At 40.2% G+C, this 22,940-nt stretch overlaps 2 protein-coding genes across 5 annotated transcripts in view; one reads left to right on the forward strand and one right to left on the reverse strand.

The window, feature by feature from the left end:
* Positions 1-7,521, reverse strand: part of LOC136771379 (extended synaptotagmin-2) — a 107,521-nt gene extending 100,000 nt beyond the window's left edge. The window contains exon 1 of one of the 3 annotated variants that reach the window (XM_066723658.1): positions 6,537-7,521. In XM_066723658.1, coding sequence (XP_066579755.1) covers positions 6,537-6,944 — 408 coding nt within the window. In that variant the 5' untranslated portion in view covers positions 6,945-7,521. The remainder of the gene's footprint in view (positions 1-6,536) is intronic. The other 2 variants (XM_066723667.1, XM_066723676.1) reach the window with 2 other exon arrangements.
* A 702-nt stretch (positions 7,522-8,223) lies between these two features.
* Positions 8,224-22,940, forward strand: part of dync2i1 (dynein 2 intermediate chain 1) — a 31,581-nt gene continuing 16,864 nt past the window's right edge. The window contains exons 1-8 of one of the 2 annotated variants that reach the window (XM_066723688.1): positions 8,224-8,357; positions 9,987-10,040; positions 10,499-11,237; positions 11,603-11,691; positions 13,028-13,342; positions 13,705-13,773; positions 14,395-14,487; positions 15,235-15,409. In XM_066723688.1, the coding sequence (XP_066579785.1) occupies positions 8,343-8,357; positions 9,987-10,040; positions 10,499-11,237; positions 11,603-11,691; positions 13,028-13,342; positions 13,705-13,773; positions 14,395-14,487; positions 15,235-15,409 (1,549 nt within the window). In that variant the 5' untranslated portion in view covers positions 8,224-8,342. The remainder of the gene's footprint in view (positions 8,358-9,986; positions 10,041-10,498; positions 11,238-11,602; positions 11,692-13,027; positions 13,343-13,704; positions 13,774-14,394; positions 14,488-15,234; positions 15,410-22,940) is intronic. The other variant, XM_066723697.1, reaches the window with a different exon arrangement.

Here is a 22,940-nt window from a genome sequence, read left to right on the forward strand (position 1 = left end):
TTTGTGCACCTGTTAGAAATATGTGTCTTCATTGGAAATAAGCTGTTTCTGCCACTGATGTAGGAGTTTCTAGTTGAATTCAAGCTATGGAACCATGCCCCCCCCACCCCCCCATAAATATGCCACCGGTCATGTGACTTTTATATTTTGGAGGCGAGGTTGAAATACGTCCACATGACAAACAATCTGCAGTTTAAGCTATTCATTTGTAGAAATCAGGAAGACTTTTTTTTTTTTACTAGTACAAAGTGACACTCTTGCCCCAGTCCACAACGTGTACAGAGACGGCCGAACCGGGAATCTGTGTTCAACTAACTAACGGGAACACTAGCTCTATATAGGACATCCCATATTACAGCAAATATGTAACATCCTATTGGCTAATAACCAGGAAGGGCTGCTACTAGGTTGCACACAATAACAAGCACTGAGTGCAACAAACCTCCGTAACATTACATTTAATAATTGTTTTTTATCATAATAATAAGTTAAATAAAATGATAAGGTCTGCCTATTGACTACCCCTGCCGTATGATACATTGTTCTTGTGTCTCTCCCTGTGTACCTGAGTTGCTGAAACTAAATATTTAAGATACTTCTGTTTTTAAGGATCTTTACAAAATAAAGTTAGTAACAAGAATCACATTTTTACTACTATTATTACAAGGCTGTTATTGTTCTTGTTGCATGCTAGGTTATGACAGAAGGCCATGACCACGACTCATCTAAACCCCGAAGCATAAACAGGAACCGAAGATCCATGGCTCAATAGCAAAGGAAAAAACGAATTAAAAGAAAGGAACACATAATCTGACATCAAGGCAATGTTGTGAGGTGACAGCCCATAAAAGCAGTTCTAGGGTAATGGACGTTGATGCAATATCGAACAACAGCTGGGAATTTTACAATGTTACAAAATGCATTATTTTGGACAGACAAATCAGAAAGGATTTCCCCCGCTCTCTTCATACCACTGAAGCGTACAAAATTAGGAGAAGAGAAAATAACGGTTCATAAAAATTAAAACATAACTGTGCGTCAGAGATTCATGAAGTCTGCCTTTTGTGTTAAAAAAGCAAAGTCTAGGACAGGAATAATAATAATAAAAAAAAAAAATTATAATTATATTTCTCAGCAGGGGGATTATTACAATTTTATAATACATCACATTATTTTTACATACAATTACCCATTAAAGATGTGTTTTTACTGGAGCAATCTAGGTAATGTACCTTGCTCAAGGGTACAACATCAGTTTCAGTAACCTGGGATTGAACCCACGACCATCTGCTCAGGAGTCCAAAGCCCTAAACCGCTACTCCACACTGCTGAAATTAGGCTCAATACTGAAAACTTAGCACATCTTAGCAATTACATCTGCAGCATTAGGATCATGAAGGCCCACAACGTCCTTTGAATTGTAACCATTCTTATTTTCCTGTGCAAACTAACCTCCCTGGGTGTTAGAGCAGAGGAGCATTCACTCTTAACCATCAGTCACTAGCAGGTAACCAGACAGTAGTTTTCTACTAATGAATCCTATTGGCAGAGAAATTTCGATACTGCAGCTTTGTAAACTTGGGAGTTAAATCAATGCATCCTGGACTGATATTTATCTATAATTATTTTTATTTAGTTTTATTCCATTAAAAAAAGGGTTCTCTGGGGCTTACTTAAACCAAATAGGCATTTATTTTTAAAAATATATTTGATAAATATAAATAAAGACTGTGTAAAGTGTTTAATAGGTTTGGGAGGGTTCGTTAGTGACAGGAGCATGGTAACCTATGATCAGAGTAGAGAGGGCACAGTCACCCGGTGTCATGTGATTACTTTTGCTTTTCATAGGAATTTTTAAAAAAAAAAAGTCTCATCACATTTTGAAAACGCAATGTGAATGGTCAGAGTATGGGCTGAAAAGCAAACTAGGGGAACCTGTGACCCACTTCAAAGATCCTTGACCTGGCAAAAACAAATAAGTATGTGCTCAGCTGTGTCTTGCTCAACTGGAAGCTTAAACAAGTTAACCTTCAAAGAATACACATGGGGTGGGGAAAAAAAATTAATCGGATCGAACCACGATCACGTGAGTTAATGAAAAATTCGACCCATTAAACAACTAGCTTGGCAAACCTCTCCAAAAGTAGGCATCTGTAATATAGACTCTTGAAGCACAGCTTTAATTCCAAGCACAGAAGTACTCTCATGCAGGCTTATCACTTCCAAAGGCCTGATAAAGACACTACCAAGAAAAATCTCTAGTCAGCTGAAGCTCGGTAAACACTCAAAGGGTCAGATCAAAAGGTGCAAGGACTGACCAATCAAAGAAGATGTTGTGGCAGGAAGATGATGTCAACATGCAATTCCTGATTGGACAGCACAGGAACTGCATCCCTGTAGCTGAAGAAATGCAGTCCGAAGCAAATCAATCCAAGGAAAGACCAAAGTAATCAAAGAGTAATCCTAAGGTCAATACAACGTATCACATGACTTTCAGCATATAAAGACATTAGGGCTGTCCCGAAGGGTCCATTTTTACCTTTAAAGATTCTAAGCTTCGTTGTTTCTAATTTGCATAATGTATTGATGACATCACATTAGCTACTAGTGTATAGATTTTAAATAAAATCCTACTTTTTCCTTTTTTTTTTTGCAGGTAATCCATATTAACAAAATGAAACATCCCCTTGTAGTTTAAAATATGTTATCTCAAACAGTAATCATGTTTTCATTTATTTTTCACAATAACACGGTTTATATTAATTTTACTTGCATGCAACATGTTAACCTTCCAGTAAAAGCACCTTACTCATAATGAACTATGCGCAGTGATGTTAACTTGTAATTTGTATTTCGTTCAATACAGAAATAAAATGTTGGAAATAACGAATCGGTGTAAAACCCTTTATGAATATATCCTGGTGTTCAGTAACATTAAAAAAAAAAGACAACTATACTGAAAGTAGTAGATACTAAAGACACCGGAACACAGCAGCCAAATCTTAACATTTGGGTTAACTATAATAAAAAGACTCCCTTCTGTTACCAGATTTCTTAGCAGACACCCTTATCCAGGGTGACAACATATCACATTTTTACAGCTGGACATTTACTGGAGCAATCTAGGTAAAGTACCTTGCTCAAGAGTTCCACAGCAGTGGTATTATAGTGGCATTATATATTTTTCAGTATGTTATTATAATGTAACAGAGGCTCTGTTAAATTAGTTAATTATTAATAATTGTTGTAAGTTCATTAGTATTGTTGTACAGTTGTGTTGTTTATTTCCCCCCTGTTCTACATGTTTGTTTTCTGTTTGGGTTTTCCCCCGTGTTTAGATATTCGGGCTCTGAATAGCCCCAGTCGTTCTTTTAGTGTTGAGATATAATGCTCTAAGAAGCTGAAAACACTTCATGAGCCCCAACCCCCCACCTCCCCCCACGGACCTCACTTCACCAGCACAACCCGCCTTGGACCTCACTTCACCAATCTGGTCCAATGCCTGCTGACATGACAGTGGCAATTCAGGGTCTTTTTATGACGGTTTCGAACTTAGTTATATCCAGAGTACACTTTTATTTAAGTAAAGGGGTATATGCAAATCAAATGTTTTATTTTAGATAGGCTATGTGGGGCATCTGAAGTGTGGTTAAGTATTGTAATGCTTGCGGGGGTTTCAAAGGAGTAGACCAAACTCATCATTGCGAGTGCAAACAAATCATTTTATTTATTATTAGTGCAGCACACACAGGTCTCAGGGACTGAACACACTCACACACTGACGCATTCTTCTGCCTCTCTTCACCTTTTATGCATCTCTCTACGCTCCTTTATTGGGCATGGTGGCATGCTACAGTATTCAAACAAGAGAACAATTTCTATCAGCAAGAGACAAAAAATCAATGTGATTGTCACAGTGTCACATAACGAACCTTCGAAGGTTTGGAAAAAAACTCTGAAGGTCTGGAGACCAAACAAACCTTCGAAACTTGGAAGACAGCCCTAAAAGACATAGACCTAATGTCTCCTTAACAATGTTTACAACCACATTTTCAATTAAAGAAGTAGGCCTATTCAATTTCTGTTGATTCGGTACCAATTGATAATAAACTGCAATGTTGTAATACTAAAATACATTTCACTGATCCAAAATGATGTTATCTCTTGGGGATACATAAATTAAGACATTCATGCTGAAAACTGATGAAAAGTTCATCATTACCAGGTACACAAACAATTATGTTCTGTATCTGTTAACATTTCTACACTAATATCTTCTGTTTTTCCTCACATCAGTGAATTTGCATCCATGAAACCCTGCTGTTAACAATGCCCTTATCACTGGGTCTTTGCACTCCTGCAAACCACACACATTTAGAAGCAAGTTCTTAAAAACAATGATAACTGCAACCCCCCTCCCTTTCACCATCACGTATTGTCTATTGTTTTTATATTAACTTTTCTTCTTTACAATTGTCTTTTAATTCCAATAGATGATTTCTGTGCATTGGTTGGACATTATATTAATAAATGGGTAATTTGTAATGTGATTTAAAGGAAGATTTAATCTCATGATTTCAACATAAGAGGAAATGATATTTAGAGGTTTGAATTAAAAAAATAATAATTAGGTTCTATACTCGGCACAGAATTCGGTTTGAAGAAGAATCAGTATTCTCTGTTCATGCAGATCAGTAAAAGGACAAATTAAACATCTGATCAGAGCAATAGCAATAGAGATATAAAAACTAGTAAGACACTTTAGGCAAAGTGACAGAAAGGGATTTTCCATCATTCCTTTTTTTTGTATGGCAAAATAATCAATTAACTGAACACGTCTAACAACACTAATAGCTGATTAATTAATTAATTAACCATCCAATAAGAGAAAGAATAAAGGAAATTCAGCCACATTCTCACGCTGGTCTCCTGCAATCCTTCAGTTGGTCACAGCTGATTAGTCAAGAGCCATGGGGCCCTATCTGGACCAGCCTGAATCAGAAATGTTTACAGGGGCAAACACATCATCCAGAATACCAAAGATTTGATCTGGAGTACAGAACCATAATGTTTGTACTTGGCATGCACTTTACAATTGTTGTCTGTCTTTAATGCTGCATTATTGGAAATGACAACTCCAATGTAAAACATAGCAGTGATCTAACGAAAAGTAATTTGTGTGGCTGTATTGAATTCACAATGTTTAACAACTGAATGAATATGTATGTATGTGTATGTACACATACACAGACATATATACACAAACACACACACGGTGGCTCTCAAAGGTATTCACCCCCCTTGGACTTTTCCACATGTCATTGTGTTACAACATGAAATCAGAATGGATTTAATCAGGAGTTTTTGCCACTGATCAACACAGACAATGTCCATAATGTCAAAGTGAAAAATATAATCTGCAAATTGTTCTAAATTACAAATACAAAACAGAAAATAACTGTAAGATCTTCTATGATCCTGAATAGGATTGTGTAGGATGTTGTAGGATCCTACAAGATCCTGTAGGTTAACTCCATCCTCCATGAACATACTATACAAGATATTTCCAGTGAAAACACAACAAATGGCATAACGTTTTTAAATTAATAAAACAGAGATGCAGACCAAAAGAATCAATAGAAGATTGTTTTTCAATGAGACCACTGATCTTCATTCATACCAAATTATATTTGCTATTCCAAAGGGGCAAGACTGTTTCCTGTCTATAGCAAAGATCAGACACGACAGCTCTATCTCAGCCTCTATCTAGAGTAAGTTTAGATTTGCGAGTAACGTCACGTATAAAACAATTCGTGCAGAGTAAAATATATGGATTCAATAATGCACACTTCACAGCATAGGCTAGATCTTCTAATTGAATCAATGCATAAAGCAATGAACCCTACAACGCAAGTTAAACGGACGAGGTGACAGAGATATTAAAAATGAGACTGCAGAAAGGGGCACAATAATGCAATGGGGTTATGTTGCAATGCATTGGACACGAACAGGAAGGTACTTGGTTTTCAAGCCTACAACTGAGTTCCAATGGATATTAGTTGTTCGCAAAGATATTTACAATAACTTTTTTAAATCTAGTATACTGGCAGAGCAACGTGGGACTTCATTGTTTCTCTAATTTAGACATCTCCCGCTGTAGTAGTAATAGTCGGTGTGCCATATATTTATGTAATTGGTTTCAACTTTGACATTAAACGTGTGACATATGTCCTGCACAGCTGTAGCTCTGCCGCACTCAGAATACTGCGCCTGCACAATCCCAGCCATCCCATTGGTGGAGCCGCGCAGACCCGCGCAGACCTGCGGGAATCTGCGCTGCACGAACGCGGCCAACACATTTGCCAATCAAAGAGGACTGACAAGCGCTGCAGCACAGGCACCGAACCACTTTTAAAGGGAAGAGACACCGGCGGTGGACTGACTAGTAGCACAAACACCCCGAAGCTCCTCTGTGCTCAAGCACACATTAACCCGACCCGGCCCGGCCCGGCCCAGAATGATCCAATGCTACTCACCCATGGCGGGAGGTCCGAAGCTGGCAGACTCTGGCGCCCCGTCCTCTCCTCGTGTTCTAAGAACGCCAGAGCCCGGTGGATTCTCGAACTCTTATTCCCTGCGTTCCTGCGCCACCACAAGAACAGCGCCAGCCCCACCAGCACCCAGCTGAAGCTGAACCCGAAAAAGCCCAACACATAGATGGGGAAAATGACGACAAACGTTTTGGCAAAGCCCACCAACATCTGCGTGACGTCCACGGTGGCGGACTGCGGCTCCTCCGCCAGATCCGCGGGAGTGACCGTGGAGTTCATCTTAGTTTTACTTGCTGGTTGACCCGCCGGGTTTTGTCCATTTTTGACGGCTCCTGAGGAACTTGGTGGGTGCGGATCAGGTCCCGGGGGTGTGCCTCTCGCTTCCCCGCTCATCTCCCAAAAGTTTCACAACCAGACCAGATGTGAGCGAGAAATGACTGTGATAAATATGTCACACAGACCGCCCCCCTTCCCACCTTGTATGTTAGTCTTCCAACAAGATCTTAAAATATCCCATGTATTAGTTTGAAACTTTTGCAACCAAAAAGACCCAAAACGTTGCCATTACTGCCAGCCTGGTAAAGCCCCCCTCCTCCTCGTTGCGGATCCAATCAGACGCTGACGCAGATACCACCCCGCAGCTCTGCCTCTGCGCTCCGCAAAATGGGGGGCTGAGCTGCTGCACGTTTCTGGACAATTTGCGCAGCAGGAAGATTTATTTCGTTGTTTTACAGTGTCAGCTGATGGGAGTCGAGCCTGCCCGTTTCCGTCCGTGACATCAGTAGTAATCCGGTGAGTCGGAAAGTAAAGGCTGCTCTTGCATGGCGTAGGCTGTGTGTGTGTGTGTGTGTGTGTGTGTGTGCCAGGCTGGCTCTCTCACTGCAAAACACACAACGGCGGCCCTCCTTCACCACATCCTGATTGAAAAGTGCGCTGATCAACTCCAGAGCAGTCGCTGGTATCCGCAGTTTCACGGCTCTGCCCCCTTCTCCCGTCTCCAACAGGAAACTGTCATGCCCAAATAGGTCACACACTGGGGGTGAAATAAGTCTAGATTAAACACGCCATCTTGTGGTTATGCCTTTACCTTAAAGCTGTCAACGTTTGGCCTTATTCGTAGTACTGTACTTGACATATTAAAGAAATAAAGGTTACCACAGTGCAGAACTGGAGTTGTGCAACCGAGTCAATTATAGTAAACTTACCTACGGAATAGATAGATAGATTTAAATGTTACACAGTGAAACATAAACAGAAGTTGCAGGGTTAAAATTCATGACTGGAAAACAGGACAGACATAACAAACAACCTGTAAAAACATATATTGAAAGCAAACCAGTAGTACCATATTTATGTATTTACATTATTATTGTTATTATTATTACTAATACTACTACAACGTACTCTTCTACTAATAATAAATACAACATTTTGTTTTAGGTTATGTTGTGATTTTGCCATATGCGCATGTCAAAAATCAATACGGCAGCTACATAGGTTGCACTGATTTGAAAACAGCAACTTTTGTCAACTCACATCGATAGCTCTGTTCTCGATGCATGTGCCCTGTCGCCATAGCACTCAAAACGGGATTGATCGGCTGCTCGTAGATCGACTGCCTCGTCCTGTCGTTGGGATAACGACGCAGTTCCCTTGGTTTCAGACTAGTGCGCCTGCGCAAAGAGCAGGCTTGGGTGTCATGGCGGTGGTTCTTGTAAACAAAACATTGAACGGAGCTGTGCAACTAATGGGAGTGTAGAGGGAGAAGAGGAGTGATATATATAATAAAACATGCAGTCGGACAAGGTATAGTGTTGAAACGTGATGTTTGAGAATGCATGGAAAGTCGTTTTATCACAAATTGCTATGACATAAACTTAAAAATCAAGTTTATTATATGATACCTGTACTCAAATGACCGTTATTGTGTAGTTACATTTCTAATTTCGGTTATATTACACATTGTAATGAAAACTTGGACATTGTATTTTACACACTTTTATATAAAACGTTTTGGTACACCTTTGTGAAGGCACAATAAACCAGAATGTGTATGATCTGAAAATAGTTGTCTGCACGTCACAGGAGCCTTTTTATAATACAGGCATATCGCATATGTAATATTTGTACATTAGTATGCAGGTTAGTATCACTAATAGTAGGTGGCTTTATCTAAGTAGTATAATATACAGTGCATTGCATTAGTAAGCCCAAGGACCTTTTCACATTTTATGTTACAACCTGAAATTAAAATGGATTTAATTGGGATTCTCTCCCTTTGATTAACACCACATACACAACACATTGAAGTTGCTTTTTTTTATTGTGAAACAAAAGTTAATTAAACATACAACAACAATGAAATGTGTTAGTCACATAAGTATTAACCCCTCTGAGTCAATACTGGTAGAACCACCTTTGGCAGCAATTATTGCGGTGATGCTTTTTGAGTAAGTCTCTACCAGCTTTGCACATCTGGTACCTGTAATGTTTAATTATTCTTCTTGGCAAAATTGCTCAAGCTCTCTCAAGGTGGATGGGCGCCATTGGTTAACACCAACTTTCACGTTTTGCCACAGATTCCAAATTGAATTGAGTTCTGGGCTTTAACTGGGCCATTCTAGGACACTCAGCTTATTATTTTATTATAGGCCAACCCTGACTGGTGCTTTTCCAGAACTTTCATTTGGACTTGTTTTGAAAGCTCCTCGGTCTTCATGGTGTGGTGGTTTGGATATGCTATCTGACATAATCTGGGGCCTTCCGAAAACAGGTGTATTTAACCTTGGATCCTGTGGCACTTTAAGTGCACATGGTGTATGGTGAACTTTTTGTTACTGAAGGCAATTGGCTGCACCACAGCTTATTTAAGTGTTTCATGGCAATGGGGGTGAATACTTCTGCAATCAAGATTTAAAAAAAAATTCTTTGTAGTTTTTTTTTTTTTTTTCATTATGTTTTTATTACATTATGTAATACGTTATGTAGATCAGTGACAAAAAATCCCAGTTAAATCAATTTTAGTTCCAGATCGTAACACTTAAAAAATGTCCAAAAGTCCTTGAAGGGGTTAATGCATATTGTAATTGTAGAAGTAGGTAGGTTAGTGTCCATGATACTATGTAAATTAGTATAGAATATGTATGTCAGAAGCAGTGATACTACAGAATATAGGTTAGTAGTTCTAATACTAGTGTATGTATTGTGTGTATCTTTAGTGTCTTAGAATGGGTGACCTGTGTACAGTTAGAACAGTTTTGGCCATTTGTTCATTAATGAAATAACTTGTTTATCTGATGGAAAATACATAGTCATGTGATTAAAAGGATGACCTATACAACCTCCTGTGCATTTTCAGAAAATTCTTTCTATCAATTTTTTATTCATATTTCTTTATGTAGTCTTGGTAACAATATTTATCTTATTTTTTGTTAGAGAAGGACAAAAGAAGACACCTGGAAATCTGATGATTTAAAGAGACATCTTAGGGTAAGTCAAGGGTTTTTTACATTCTAAAATAAATACATTTGAATTCATTTTTTGATAGTTTTTGTTTGTTTTTTCACAATTAAATATGAATGTTTCTTAAATAAATAGAAAATAAAATCACAACTTACACATACCCCGAATGATTTGCCATAGTCTTGTCATTATCTCCCAGAATTCAACTACTCTCACAAGCAATCGAATACTAACCTCCTTTTGAATATTCAAATATTCGAATACTAGGCCATGCCTAGTCGGAAGTAGGTGCGTAAAATAGGTTTAAACATGTTTATCCTGGGAGTATATACTGTATACTTTCTATGTAACTTCAAACAGCATTTCTAAATGGGTTCCTGAAGACTAAATATATTTTGGATCTACACACCACTGTACCCCACAATGTATAGGTGCTTGTATTGCTTTTCTAATAAACTGATTAACAGATGCTTGAAATATTGCAGGGAGGAGTGAATGATGATGACAACACAAGGAAGAAACAGGTACAGATGAGAGATGAAGATGTAGTAAAGGGCAGTAGGGAGGAGTCTAGGGATCGGCGAGACAGAGAAAGGGGAAGCACTCGAGAAAGGCCTAAAGAAGGAGACCAAGAGAGGGACAGAAATCAAGAAAGAAGAAGAGAGAGAGATAGGGACCGGACAGCAGAAAGGCAGGAGACAGACCGGGACAGAAGGAAAGAGAGAGAGAGGATGGGAGACATTGAGAGGAACTCAAACAAGGACAGGGACAGAGAGAGTAGGGACAGAAGACATGCAGAAGACAGAGGGACAAAAGGGGAAAGCAAGGAGCTGGAGAGGGACAGGGAAAGGAAAAAAGCCGAAAGGGAGAGGCAGCAAGGGAAAGAGAGGCATAGGAAAAGTGATGAGGGAAGAGAGAGGGGCTCGGGAAGAGAAGAGCGAGAGGGTGACCAAACGAAAGGGAGGGAAAGAGAGAGGGACAGAGACAAAGAGAAGGAGCAAGAGAGAGAAAATGGGCAGCATCACGAGCAGGACCTTGAGAGAAGGAGGGGAAAAGACAGGCACAGACACAAAGATGTGGAGGAAGGCCACAGTGCAAAACCTGTGAGAGGCACAGACAGCTACACTGACAGGCAACGGGAAAAGGAGCTGGAAACCAGGAGAGAAAACGAAAGACGAGAGAGACACAGAGACCGAGAACATTCTAAACAAAGAGAAGAGAGAGGTACAGCTGTGCAGAGATATTATTGAAAAATGTCATATATAAGCATTTATGATAATTTAAGTGTCTCTTTTTATCTTCTTTCTATATGTATGTGTGCATATATAGAGAATGAGAGTTGTTTTTTTATATTTTACACAGGATATTCTTTATTTTGAATGGGTTCTGCAGGAGGGTGGATAATTGTGTCTGGGCTTGCATATTAACTGATTGATTCCTTTTAAAACAGATGTGCTGTTAACAACACAAAAAATACTTGGTTAACATCCTTTGAAATTTAAAAGGTGATTTGTTTTCAATGTTCTTCAGATGCAGTCTATGGTGTGGTTACTGTGTTATTGATCTTTTATTGCCTTTGACTTTTTTAGAATTCAGAGAGCTCCGCAGAAGTGACAATGAAGAACGAGACAGGAGGCGCAGAGAAAAAGAGGAAATGGTCAGAGAGAGAACCTCTGAGGCACGTAACCACAGGCATCATTAGTCCATCACATAAGTGCACAATATATATTTAGGTGTTTCCTAACATACACTAAACATATATGCGTGTGGATATTTAAAAACCTATTGCTGGACCATCATTATTTAATACAGTCTAATGTAAGACAACAGAAGTGTTGTAAATAAACGAGAGACTCCATCAATAATCAAAACCCCAACTCTTGCCTACTCCATAATGTGAAACTATGCCCCCAATATATAACCATGTAATCTTGGTTTACTGAGCAAAAACACAGCCTTAGGCCTAAGTGTAATGAGAAGTCTAGCCCTTTCCATAGACTAGACCAAAATGTAATCCTAATTTAAGGTTTAGTACAGAATATACCTGCATTACTAAAAGGAAATGCTCAACTTGCAGGTAACTTGGAAGACCATTCCTACCTTCACCCCTCTCTCTAATGAAAATTCACTGTGTTTCTGCTCTCTCCCTGTAATTATGTTACCTTTACACAGACTACTGGAAAGCAAAATGTAAAGACTTCTCGAAATAAAGGAAAGCCATGTCTTACGTGCAGAAGCAGTGGTGATTATATCTCACTTAGATTTACACAGAGCCTCCCATTAGCAGATTGTTTTTCTGTCAATGTACATTTCATAGCAAGTGCTGCACATTAACCAAGCCACTGTGTCTGTATTCATAAAACATGCACCACCTTTGCATAATGTTGACACCTCATAGGGAAAATAACTATAAACTACTCACAAGTCATATTTAACAGTTAAAAAAAAAAAAAATTGTAACAAATTAAAATGTTTCTTGTCTTCAACAACAACAAAAAACATGTTGAACTTTGCATGACTGGCAGTGATGAATGTAGGGTATCCCAAATGTGCTGAGAACCTGAGTGACAACTTCTGAAGTGGATGTAGCATTGTTTCAGGGGCCATTCTATTGCAATGTATTTCCCCTCTCTTCCTTTCTCCATTGGATTTGAACTGTACTTGTAAAACATCAGCCTACATCTCCGATACATTTCAGCTGTCTTTCTTTGATGTACTTTAATATTGAACTGAGAATGCTTCCTGATTACTGCAATATATTTTGCACTTTCAATCATCTCACTGTACCTGTTTCTGTAATATTGATACTCATGGCCTCTCGACTCACACGGTGGATGGAACGCCTCTGTATTGTGTACTTATTTATTTAGCTTTTATGTACTAGGATGTATGCATATTGTATTTACTGTATCTTGTAATGTTTTGAATGTTTCTTCTGACAACTGTATGTCACCCTGGGTAAGGGCAATAAATAATATTAACAATTGTTTTTTTACTTAAATCTTGGCTATCAGAACTATGGGGAGAGCCGCAGACAGGAGGGAGAATCCAGAGACAAGGAGAGGGAACGCAGGCGGAGGGAGTATCGCCTGCAGGAAGACCGGGAGAAGAGAAAGGAAAGAAAGGAGCATGAAGGCAAATCCAGAAACAAACACCAGGAGAGGAGATGGAGAGAGGAAAGTCAACCAGAGCAGGGCCAGAAATATACATCCGAAGAACTGCGCCAAGGCCAGACACAGCCCACGGCATGCCACAGAGAGAAACTGCTCCTGGCTGGAGCAGATAACGTGAAGCCAAGTAAGGAGAGGAGAGAGGTGAAAGCAAATAAGGTAAAGTGCTGTATTTGATTTTAAAAGAGCGTAATTTTAAGGAGGATGGGGTTCGTGCTGAAATGAGAGTGGGAATTAAGAATGAAATCAAGAGGGTTAAGTGCAGTAGAATGAGTTTTCTGGTCTTGTTTTATGTGCTTTAGAGAGGCTGGGTGGTATTCTTAAACATATAAAATAATATATTTTTCTTATGCCTCCTGTGAATGCCGTCTCTAATGACGATGGAGGACTTTTTGTATGCTCTACATGGATGATTCAAATGTATCTATGGATTGAACCAAGTAAATATTTAATCCTCCCCCACCCCCCTTTTTTAATTTTGTATTTCTGTCTCTCTTATTTTTAATCTGCTAATAAAACAGCCAAGTCCCCACAGACCTCATTCAGCATGGAGATCTAGTCAGAAAGGATTAAGTGATACAGAGGAGCCTGTAAGAAATATTTTTAATGGGATGATGCTTTCCTGTACTCGTTTGGCATTGTCCAACCATTTCCAGTAGTGCATGCACAGCAGCTGTATTCATAAAATTGAATTTGCATGTCTTTGCTGTAAGCACAACAACTTTGGATTTCCTGTGGGATACATTATGAAATATTGGTTGATATGGAAACATGGCTTATTTAGCCCAAATAATGTTTCAGTGAAAAAAAATATACAGTTAATACACAGGCAGCCTTCACTGGGTATTTTGTGAAGGCCTGTTTTCAAGCGATGCTAACAAAAATGCACAAATTCAGTGTTGTGTGGTATTTATACTGTTAACATACCTAAATCAAATCAGATCACTGGACAATTTAGATCTTACATAGCCACGGAATATCATTAGTGTTGCAACATACTGATTTCTTGCATAAGATGAAAATCCTCAACCAGTTTTCAATCTAGAAAGTCTGTAAACTTGGTTAATCCTTCAACTGTGTCAATAACAAAAATTATAATAAATTAATTAGATGTCATTTTTAATTTTATGTGACGCTAATGTGTATTTCGTTACCTATGTAATTATGGAATTAATTGATATGATTAATTCCTGTATATGTGCTTATATCAGGAGATTGAAACAGAAGAATTAGGTATTGAAAAGCTCTCTGCTGAGGACCTGGTTAATGACGAGACAGTGGAAAACTATGAGGAAGACTTTGAAGTGAGTAAAGCAGATTAAATAACAATCATAATGATTCTCAATTACAGATTTTTACTCACAGTTCTTGTATACTAGGTTCATTTTCATTTTCCAATGTATTTTTCTTCTTTTGAAACCCATTTTGCATGCTTTAATTGGATCACTGTCATAGAAACAGGTAAGCAATTGCTTTGAGAGTTTCAAAGGGCAAAAATACATTTCAGAATCTTCATTATGTGACTCAGATACATTTTATATATACTTTATGTATTTCAGACTAATAAAGGTTTACTATTTATTTAAGCTACTTAAGATATTTCAGTCAATTAAACAAGAAACAGCCTCATTTTAATTCTTTGTGTTCTTTCTTTCACTTATTTTTGTTGTGTGGTTGCTTTAGTTTACACCCCACCTTCTTTTATCACTACCATTAACATAGAGATGTGCTTAATGTAATATTTCATTCCCTGAAAGAACTAGCTTGTTAGCAAAGACAAATTAGCATGTGTGAAAAGTCAAAGATGCCTTTCTTTATTTTCCAACTGTACAACAAATTATGTGACATATGAAATGGGGACACTGCCTTTGATACAATGTTGTTGTTTTCTAGTCAATGAGTATCTATCAAAGTTATATTCAAATATACTTTTACTTTTCCACGCTACTCAAAGAAACAGGTTTTCAAAGTAGATTCCAAGTTCCCTTAGTGTAGGCATAATTTCTACAGGTAAAGGGGAATAACCTGTGTGAAATATCTTGTTCTCGAAGGACTATGATGATGATTTTGAGGATGTGGATGAGGCTGACGACGGAGAAAACAATGATCTGGAGAGCGGTGAAATGAGAGCTGAAATTGAGGCCATCCGAAAAGCTATATCTGTGGAAAACGAATGCATCGGCACTGCACATCATGTAGCAGAGGAGCACAGCCAACACAAACGAGGTAAAGAAATACGGTCTTCATTCATTTTCTTCAGAAAGGTATATTGATACCTATTGAGACTGGCCAAGCCTAGTCCCCCTGTTAATATGTGTTCAAGGTATTTAGTGATTGATGATACAAAGATACCTAAAAAACCTGCAGGATTGTGTCTCTCTGCAGGAACAGGCTTGGCCTCCACTGATATATATGAAGATATGAGAGAGAGAGAGAGAGAGAGAGAGAGAGAGAGAGAGAGAGAGAGAGAGAGAGAGAGAGAGAGAGAGAGAGAGAGAGAGAGAGAGAGAGAGAGATTAAACACAGACACACTGAGAAATGGTTTGATGAAGAATGCAAAAAAATCTAAAACACACCAATAGAACCCTTTTAGACACAACCAGTTCTGGGAAATGTGGAATAATCTAAATGCAACAGAAAAACAAGAGCCACCAATTCAAAACGGAACAATTTGGAAAAACTATTGTACTCAAGAACAAAAGCAAATTAATAGAAAACTCTTAGAACAATAAATTATAGACAACCAAAACATAATTAACTTTCCAATTTCCCTGCAAGAGCTAATTGACAAACTCCAGACACTCAAACCCAAGAAAGCCTGTTTTTATCAGTTAACAAAATGCAAAGTGAGTGAACAGAAGAAAAATCTACATCAAATCCATATTTGGTGTGACCACCCTTTGCCTTCAAAACAGCATCAATTCTTCTAGATACACTTGCACACAGTTTTTGAAGGAACTTGGCAGGTAGGTCTGCCCAAACATCTTGGAGAACTAACCACAGTTCTTCTGTGGATTTAGGCAGCCTCAGTTGCTTCTCTCTCTTCATGTAATCCCAGACAGACTCAATGATGTTCAGATCAGGGCTCTGTGGGGGCCATACCAACACTTCCAGGACTCCTTGTTCTTCTTTACGCTGAAGATGGTTCTTAATGACTGTCGCTGTATGTTTGGGGTCGTTGTCATGCTGCAGAATAAATTTGGGGCCAATCAGATGCCTCCCTGATGGTATTGCATGATGGATAAGTATCTGCCTGTACTTCTCAGCATTGAGGAGACCATTCATTCTGACCAAATCCCCAACTCCATTTGCAGAAATGCAGCCCCAAACTTGCAAGGAACCTCCACCATGCTTCACTGTTGCCTGCAGACACTCATTCGTATACCGCTATCCAGCCCTTCAGCCAACAAACTGCCTTCTGCTACAGCCACATATTTAAAATTTTGACTCATTGGTCCAGAGCACCTGCTGCCATTTTTCTGCACCCCAGTTCCTGTGTTTTCAGGCATTGGTGAGTCGCTTGGCCTTGCTGCCACGTCGGAGGTTTGGCTTTTGGCCGCAAGTCTTCCATGAAGGCCACTTGTGACCAGACTTTAAATAATTATTTCCCTCATTAACATCAATTTATAACTTTTTTGAAATGCGTTTTTCTGGATTTTTTTGTGGTTATTCTGTCTCTCACTGTTAAAATACACCTACCATTAGAATTATAGACTGATCATTTCTTTGTCAGTGGGCAAACGTACAAAATCAGCAGGGGATCAAATACTTTTTTCCCTCACTGTACATATTGAATTGATGATCATTAGCACCTGTTTGGTATAATTATTTCATCATACACCTGACTATATGCCTACAAAATCCCTGACTGTGTGCAAGTGTACAGCAATTGATGCTGTTTTGAAGGCAAAGGGTTACATGTATCCAAGGTGACAAACATAATACATTAATAATTTAAATAGAGTTAAGCAAAATTAATCAAAAATTTGTTAGAAATACAAACTTTTTTTTTTCGCAGCAGGGCAGCAGAGCACTGAAGACACTGTATTCGAAACCGCATACTACACCTCCCAGCTGGCAGTTAGTTAGTAATAACATTACATAGACATCAGAATCCAACGTCAAATTTTGGTCAATATGATGGTTGTATATGAAATTGGATTGATGTTAGAATAATGTTGTCATTATCACATACAACCAGTATATGACCACAATCTGACGTCGGATTCTGACTTCTGTATAACATTATTATATCAATCATATCAAGGTTGCAAGTCTAACTTTCAGTTCCTACATTAAACAGTGCTATATAAATAATGCAAGGCTTTTGTAGAAACTGAATTCAAGTCATACTTTATTTAATACAATTTTGTATTAACAGTAAAATTAACAATAAAAACATGTCATTTAGGTAGGCCAGTGGTTCTCAACCCTGATCCTGGAGGACCCCCTACCCATTCTGTTTTTTATTCCAATTGAGCTCTCAATTACTTAATGGAACGAATAATTTGCCTATTCCGAGCCTTCCAATCATTTTAAACTGGGGGTTTGAAGTTAAGCATAATATGTTATAAGAAACTTGAATTGGAACATTTTATAAGATACAGGCCTACAATTTAAAAAGTCTAATTTATGTAAATTTATTACTCCAATGAAAGTGTTCAATTAAATAACCTGAAATCTCAGAAAACAGAAATCTGACTCTGAAGAAATAATATACCCAAAATCATTATCATTATTACTGTCACGTCCTGATATTTTCTCCACATCACTCTGTCTGCTTGTTTATGAACATCACTTTGTTTCTGAGGACTACAACTGTGTCTTGTTCCTCATTGCTGCTACTGACTTCAGCAAGCGCTCTGACTTCATGAAATTTTCTTCCTCGTTTCATATATGCCATTTTTCAGTTTCAGATGGGGGGGACACTGCAAATATAAGGTTGTTTTTTTTGTCACTGGATAATCTCGTAATGTTAATTTTTGATTGCATCCCGATTATGATAAACACATTTTAAACTACACCAGCTGACCTATTCAATATTCAATATTAATATAACACAACAGAACCTATAAGACCTGGAGCCATTTGCATTAAATACATAATCTAGACTCAAGCAGGACTTCAAATCCACTCACTTCAAAACAGCATTTCCCATCATGCTTTAACTAGAATGTAGTTTGTAGAGTGGATTTCTTATCCTGCTTGGGAGTTAAGTATGCAACCGGCTACTAGTTGGTTATCCTGTTTATAAAAGGGATACATACATGTATAGAAAAAACAAATCCTTTATTAATATTATTATTATATATATTTTTTAAACGGGCAATTGTATTATATTCTTCAGCTTTGGAGAAAAAAATTGTCAGCCGTACAATGTGAAACTGGAGGTTTTCAACACAACAACAAATACAATATGCTACAATTGTATCTCGGTCAAGATTACAAATAATTAGCCTATACATGCCGTAAGTATTGCTGTTGTTATTGTGTGTATTGCCAGACCATCTTTAACGTTGGATTGAGCAATGTGACCAATAGCGGGATTCTTGTTATTGTGAAAAGTAATGGTCAGAAGGTATATGGGGACTTTGGTTCAGAGCCACATAAACCTGATTCTCAGCTGTCTCTCCAAATTGGGCCTTCGGTTCAATCCGAGAGAAGAGCCGCCTGATCACAGCTCCTCAGACTGCGCCTCGATTCCGTTGCCATGCTTGCCATGCTGGCATCAGAGAGAGTTGCCTCCATACGCACCTGTCTCTCCCTCTTCTGGTTGAGACCCCGCATCAGGGTGTCCCTTTGCCAGAGGCTGCTGGGCCTCCTAGCGGCTGCATCACAGACCCTCTTCCTTGGCCTCCTCTAATTGAAGCAGCTACAGTGGTGGTTCAGGTCTTTCCGGATGCACCCTCGCCGCGATCGAGCACGCCGAGTCACAATCACTCCAGCATGCTGGAAGGTGCTCCGTTGGTAGCGGTGCCCTCACAATTTAACCCTCAGTGTGCCCCATGGGCCAGTTTGCCACGGGGTGGTAATGATGACAGACAACTTCAAGCAAGGTTGGGTAGCGAACTGCAATAGACGTGGAGTCCACAACAGATGGACGGCGCCCAAGCGGGCCCTCCACAACAACGTCCTGGAGTTACAGGCTGTGCTCCTCCGACTGTGTCATTTTCTGCCAGTCCTACAGAACAGACACTTGCTGATCCGGACAGACAACACAGGCAAGGAGGTCTCCAGTCGCGCAGACTGTACCTGTCTGCCTCTATGGGCGCAGCCCTGGTTCCGCTCCATCAGAGCAATTCACCTCCCTGGCCTGTCCAACACGGCAGTGGACCTCCTCTCACGGGGAGGCCCCCCAGTTTTGGAACCCTCCACCAGCTGCTGAGCCAACAACTGTGGAGCCGATACGGCAGAGCGGAAGTGGATCTCTTCGCCTTGGCAGAGTCCACCCACTGCCCACTATGGTTCTCTGTCTGAGCTCAGGAACCCTGGGGATCGACATGCTAGCTCACACGTGGCCGTGCTGTCTCCTCTACGCTTTCCCACCGTTCCCCCTTCTCCTGGAGAAGATCAGGCAAGAACGAGCAACAGTTCTGCTGATAGTGCCCTGGTGGCCTCGGACCAACTTTGTGTGTCCTATGGAGCGTGCACACAGGGCCAGGCGCTTTCAAAACAGTGCCTCTCCCATTGGATTGTGGACACTTATTACCATGGCCTACAAGTCTACAGGGACCCCGGTGTCTGAACACCTGGTGGCCCATTCATCTCGAGGCGGTTCCACATTGTGGGCCCTTTTCCAGGGTGCCCTCTTGCCAGACATCTGTGCGGCTGCAGCTTGGGTTTCACCTCTTACATTTGTCCAGTTCTACAGGTTGGATGGGATGGGACCGTTACCTTCCGTTGGGAACCCGGTGTTGACTTTAGTTGAGTCCAAGTAGCCTAGGGGCCTGGCTCCTGATTTGTCTTCCCAGTCTGCCCCTGTTAGCACATCCTGGATGGAGCTATTGAACCACGTTTTTCCCTTCCACCGGACTATGCCTTCCAGTCCAGCACTAATGCGAGCTGCTCCTGGACTTGCTGACTACTCTGTCGATGTGTTTCCAGGGTCTGTCACGCGGCCTCCAGGTATGTTACCCTACGAGGCTGCCTTGTACATAGTTTGTTCGTTATTACATTGTGTTGCGGTGGCGCACTTGTCCTTGATATACAGTGAGGGAAAAAAGTATTTGATTTGTACGTTTGCCCACTGACAAAGAAATTATCAGTCTATAATTTTAATGGTAGGTGTATTTTAACAGTGAGAGACAGAATAACAACAAAAAAATCCAGAAAAACGCATTTCAAAAAAGTTATAAATTGATTTGCATGTTAATGAGGGAAATACGTATTTGATCCCCTATCAATCAGCAAGATTTCTTGCTCCCATGTGTCTTTTATACAGGTAACGAGCTGAGATTTGGAGCACTCTCTTAAAGGGAGTGCTCCTAATCTCAGCTCGTTACCTGTATAAAAGACACCTGTCCACAGAAGCAATCAATCAGATTCCAAACTCTCCACCATGGCCAAGACCAAAGAGCTGTCCAAGGATGTCAGGGACAAGACTGTAGACCTACACAAGGCTGGAATGGGCTACAAGACCATCGCCAAGCAGCTTGGTGAGAAGGTGACAACAGTTGGTGCGATTATTCGCAAATGGAAGAAACACAAAATAACTGTCAGTCTCCCTCGGTCTGGGGCTCCAATCCAAGATCTCACCTCGTGGACTATCAATGATCATGAGAACGGTGAGGAATCAGCCCAGAACTACACGGGAGGATCTTGTTAATGATCTCAAGGCAGCTGGGACCATAGTCACCAAGAAAACAATTGGTAACACACTACGCCGTGAAGGACTGAAAACCTGCAGCGCCCGCAAGGTCCCCCTGCTGAAGAAAGCACATGTACAGGCCCGTCTGAAGTTTGCCAATGAACATCTGAATGATTTAGAGGAGAACTGGGTGAAAGTGTTGTGGTAAGATGAGACCAAAATCGAGCTCTTTGGCATCAACTCAACTCAACTCAACTCGCCGTGTTTGGAGGAGGAGGAATGACCTCAAGAAACCATCCCCACCGTCAAACATGGAGGTGGAAACATTATGCTTTGGGGGGGGGTTTTCTGCTAAGGGGACAGGACAACTGCACCGCATCAAAGGGACGATGGACGGGGCCATGTACCGTCAAATCTTGGGTGAGAACCTCCTTCCCTCAGCCAGGGCATTGAAAATGGGTCGTGGATGGGTATTCCAGCATGACAATGACCAAAAACAATCAGCCAAGGCAACAAAGGAGTGGCTCAAGAAGAAGCACATTAAGATCCTGGAGTGGCCTAGCCAGTCTCCAGACCTTAATCCCATAGAAAATCTGTGGAGGGAGCTGAAGGTTCGAGTTGCCAAACGTCAGCCTTGAAACCTTAATGACTTGGAGAGGATCTGCAAGGAGGAGTGGGACAAAATGCCTCCTGAGATGTGTGCAAACCTGGTGGCCAACTACGAGAAACGTCTGACCTCTGTGATTGCCAACAAGGGTTTTGCCACCAAGTACTAAGTCGAAGGGGTCAAATACTTATTTCCCTCATTAACATGCAAATCAATTCATAACTTTTTTGAAACTGCGTTTTTCTGGATTTTTTTGTTGATATTCTCACTGTTAAAATACACCTACCATTAAAATTATAGAAATTATAATTTCTTTGTCAGTGGGCAAACGTACAAAATCAGCAGGGGATCAGATACTTTTTTCCCTTACTGTAGTAGACTGGAGCATCACTGCCGCAGTTCCCAGGTGCTGGTGCTCGAGCTGTTCTCACTGCCTCACTGTGAATATTGTTCCTTGGTCAGCAGGTCTGTGGCCAGCTCTAGCTGGCTGTGTAAATGCCATGGAGCAGGGGACCGCTGCTGTTGTCCTCTAGCGGAGGGCACTTTGAGCTTCTCCAGTGCCCCGCTATGTACATAGTTCATTTATTCACATGGTAAGAGCTGTAGTTGCCCTGCATTAGCTGTGCTATTCGGCAGGTGTCAACTGCTCCAGGAGACACTTCTTCCCACAGAGAGTCGTCACAATCTGGAACAAACTCCCCAGCGATGTGGTTGAAGCCAACAATTTGGGAACATTTAAAAACAGACTGGATAGGATCCTTGGATCACTTTGCTATTAATGGACACCAAACGAGCATGATAGGTCGAATGGCCTCCTTGTAAACTTTCTTATGTTCTTATGATATTGCGGCTACACAGCACTGCAACACATTAGTGTTGTACACACAGCAGCAGTAATGTACATACTATTATGTTTGAGTCTGTGACGACCTACATACAGACAATTATTGGTATTGGGTAATATTTATTACTACTACGTCCACAAACTTGTGTTTGTACTGCAATACTACAATACTGCAATGAGCCTCGTCATTTCCCCTGTCAGTGTGCACTACTATATTACAGAGGAGGTCTGCATTCGGGATGTGTCCAGACTCGAGTGCACTACACAGTGTGTACTGATGCCAGATGTGATTTCTAATTAGATATATGTCTGTGTGTGTGTGTGTGTGTGTGTACAAATAACAGAACATGAAACATGACACTCGCCTCTGTCCAGCACATTGCCTCATTCACTCACCTGCAGAGTCCTGTTCCCTTAATGCCGTGGCTTATTAACATATGGTAATGACTCGGTAATTGGAAACATAAGATGCAAATGTATTCCGGGCTGAAAACTGTAT

Source organism: Amia ocellicauda, chromosome 2 (genome assembly GCF_036373705.1).
Source record: "Amia ocellicauda isolate fAmiCal2 chromosome 2, fAmiCal2.hap1, whole genome shotgun sequence".
Taxonomy (NCBI): domain Eukaryota; kingdom Metazoa; phylum Chordata; class Actinopteri; order Amiiformes; family Amiidae; genus Amia; species Amia ocellicauda.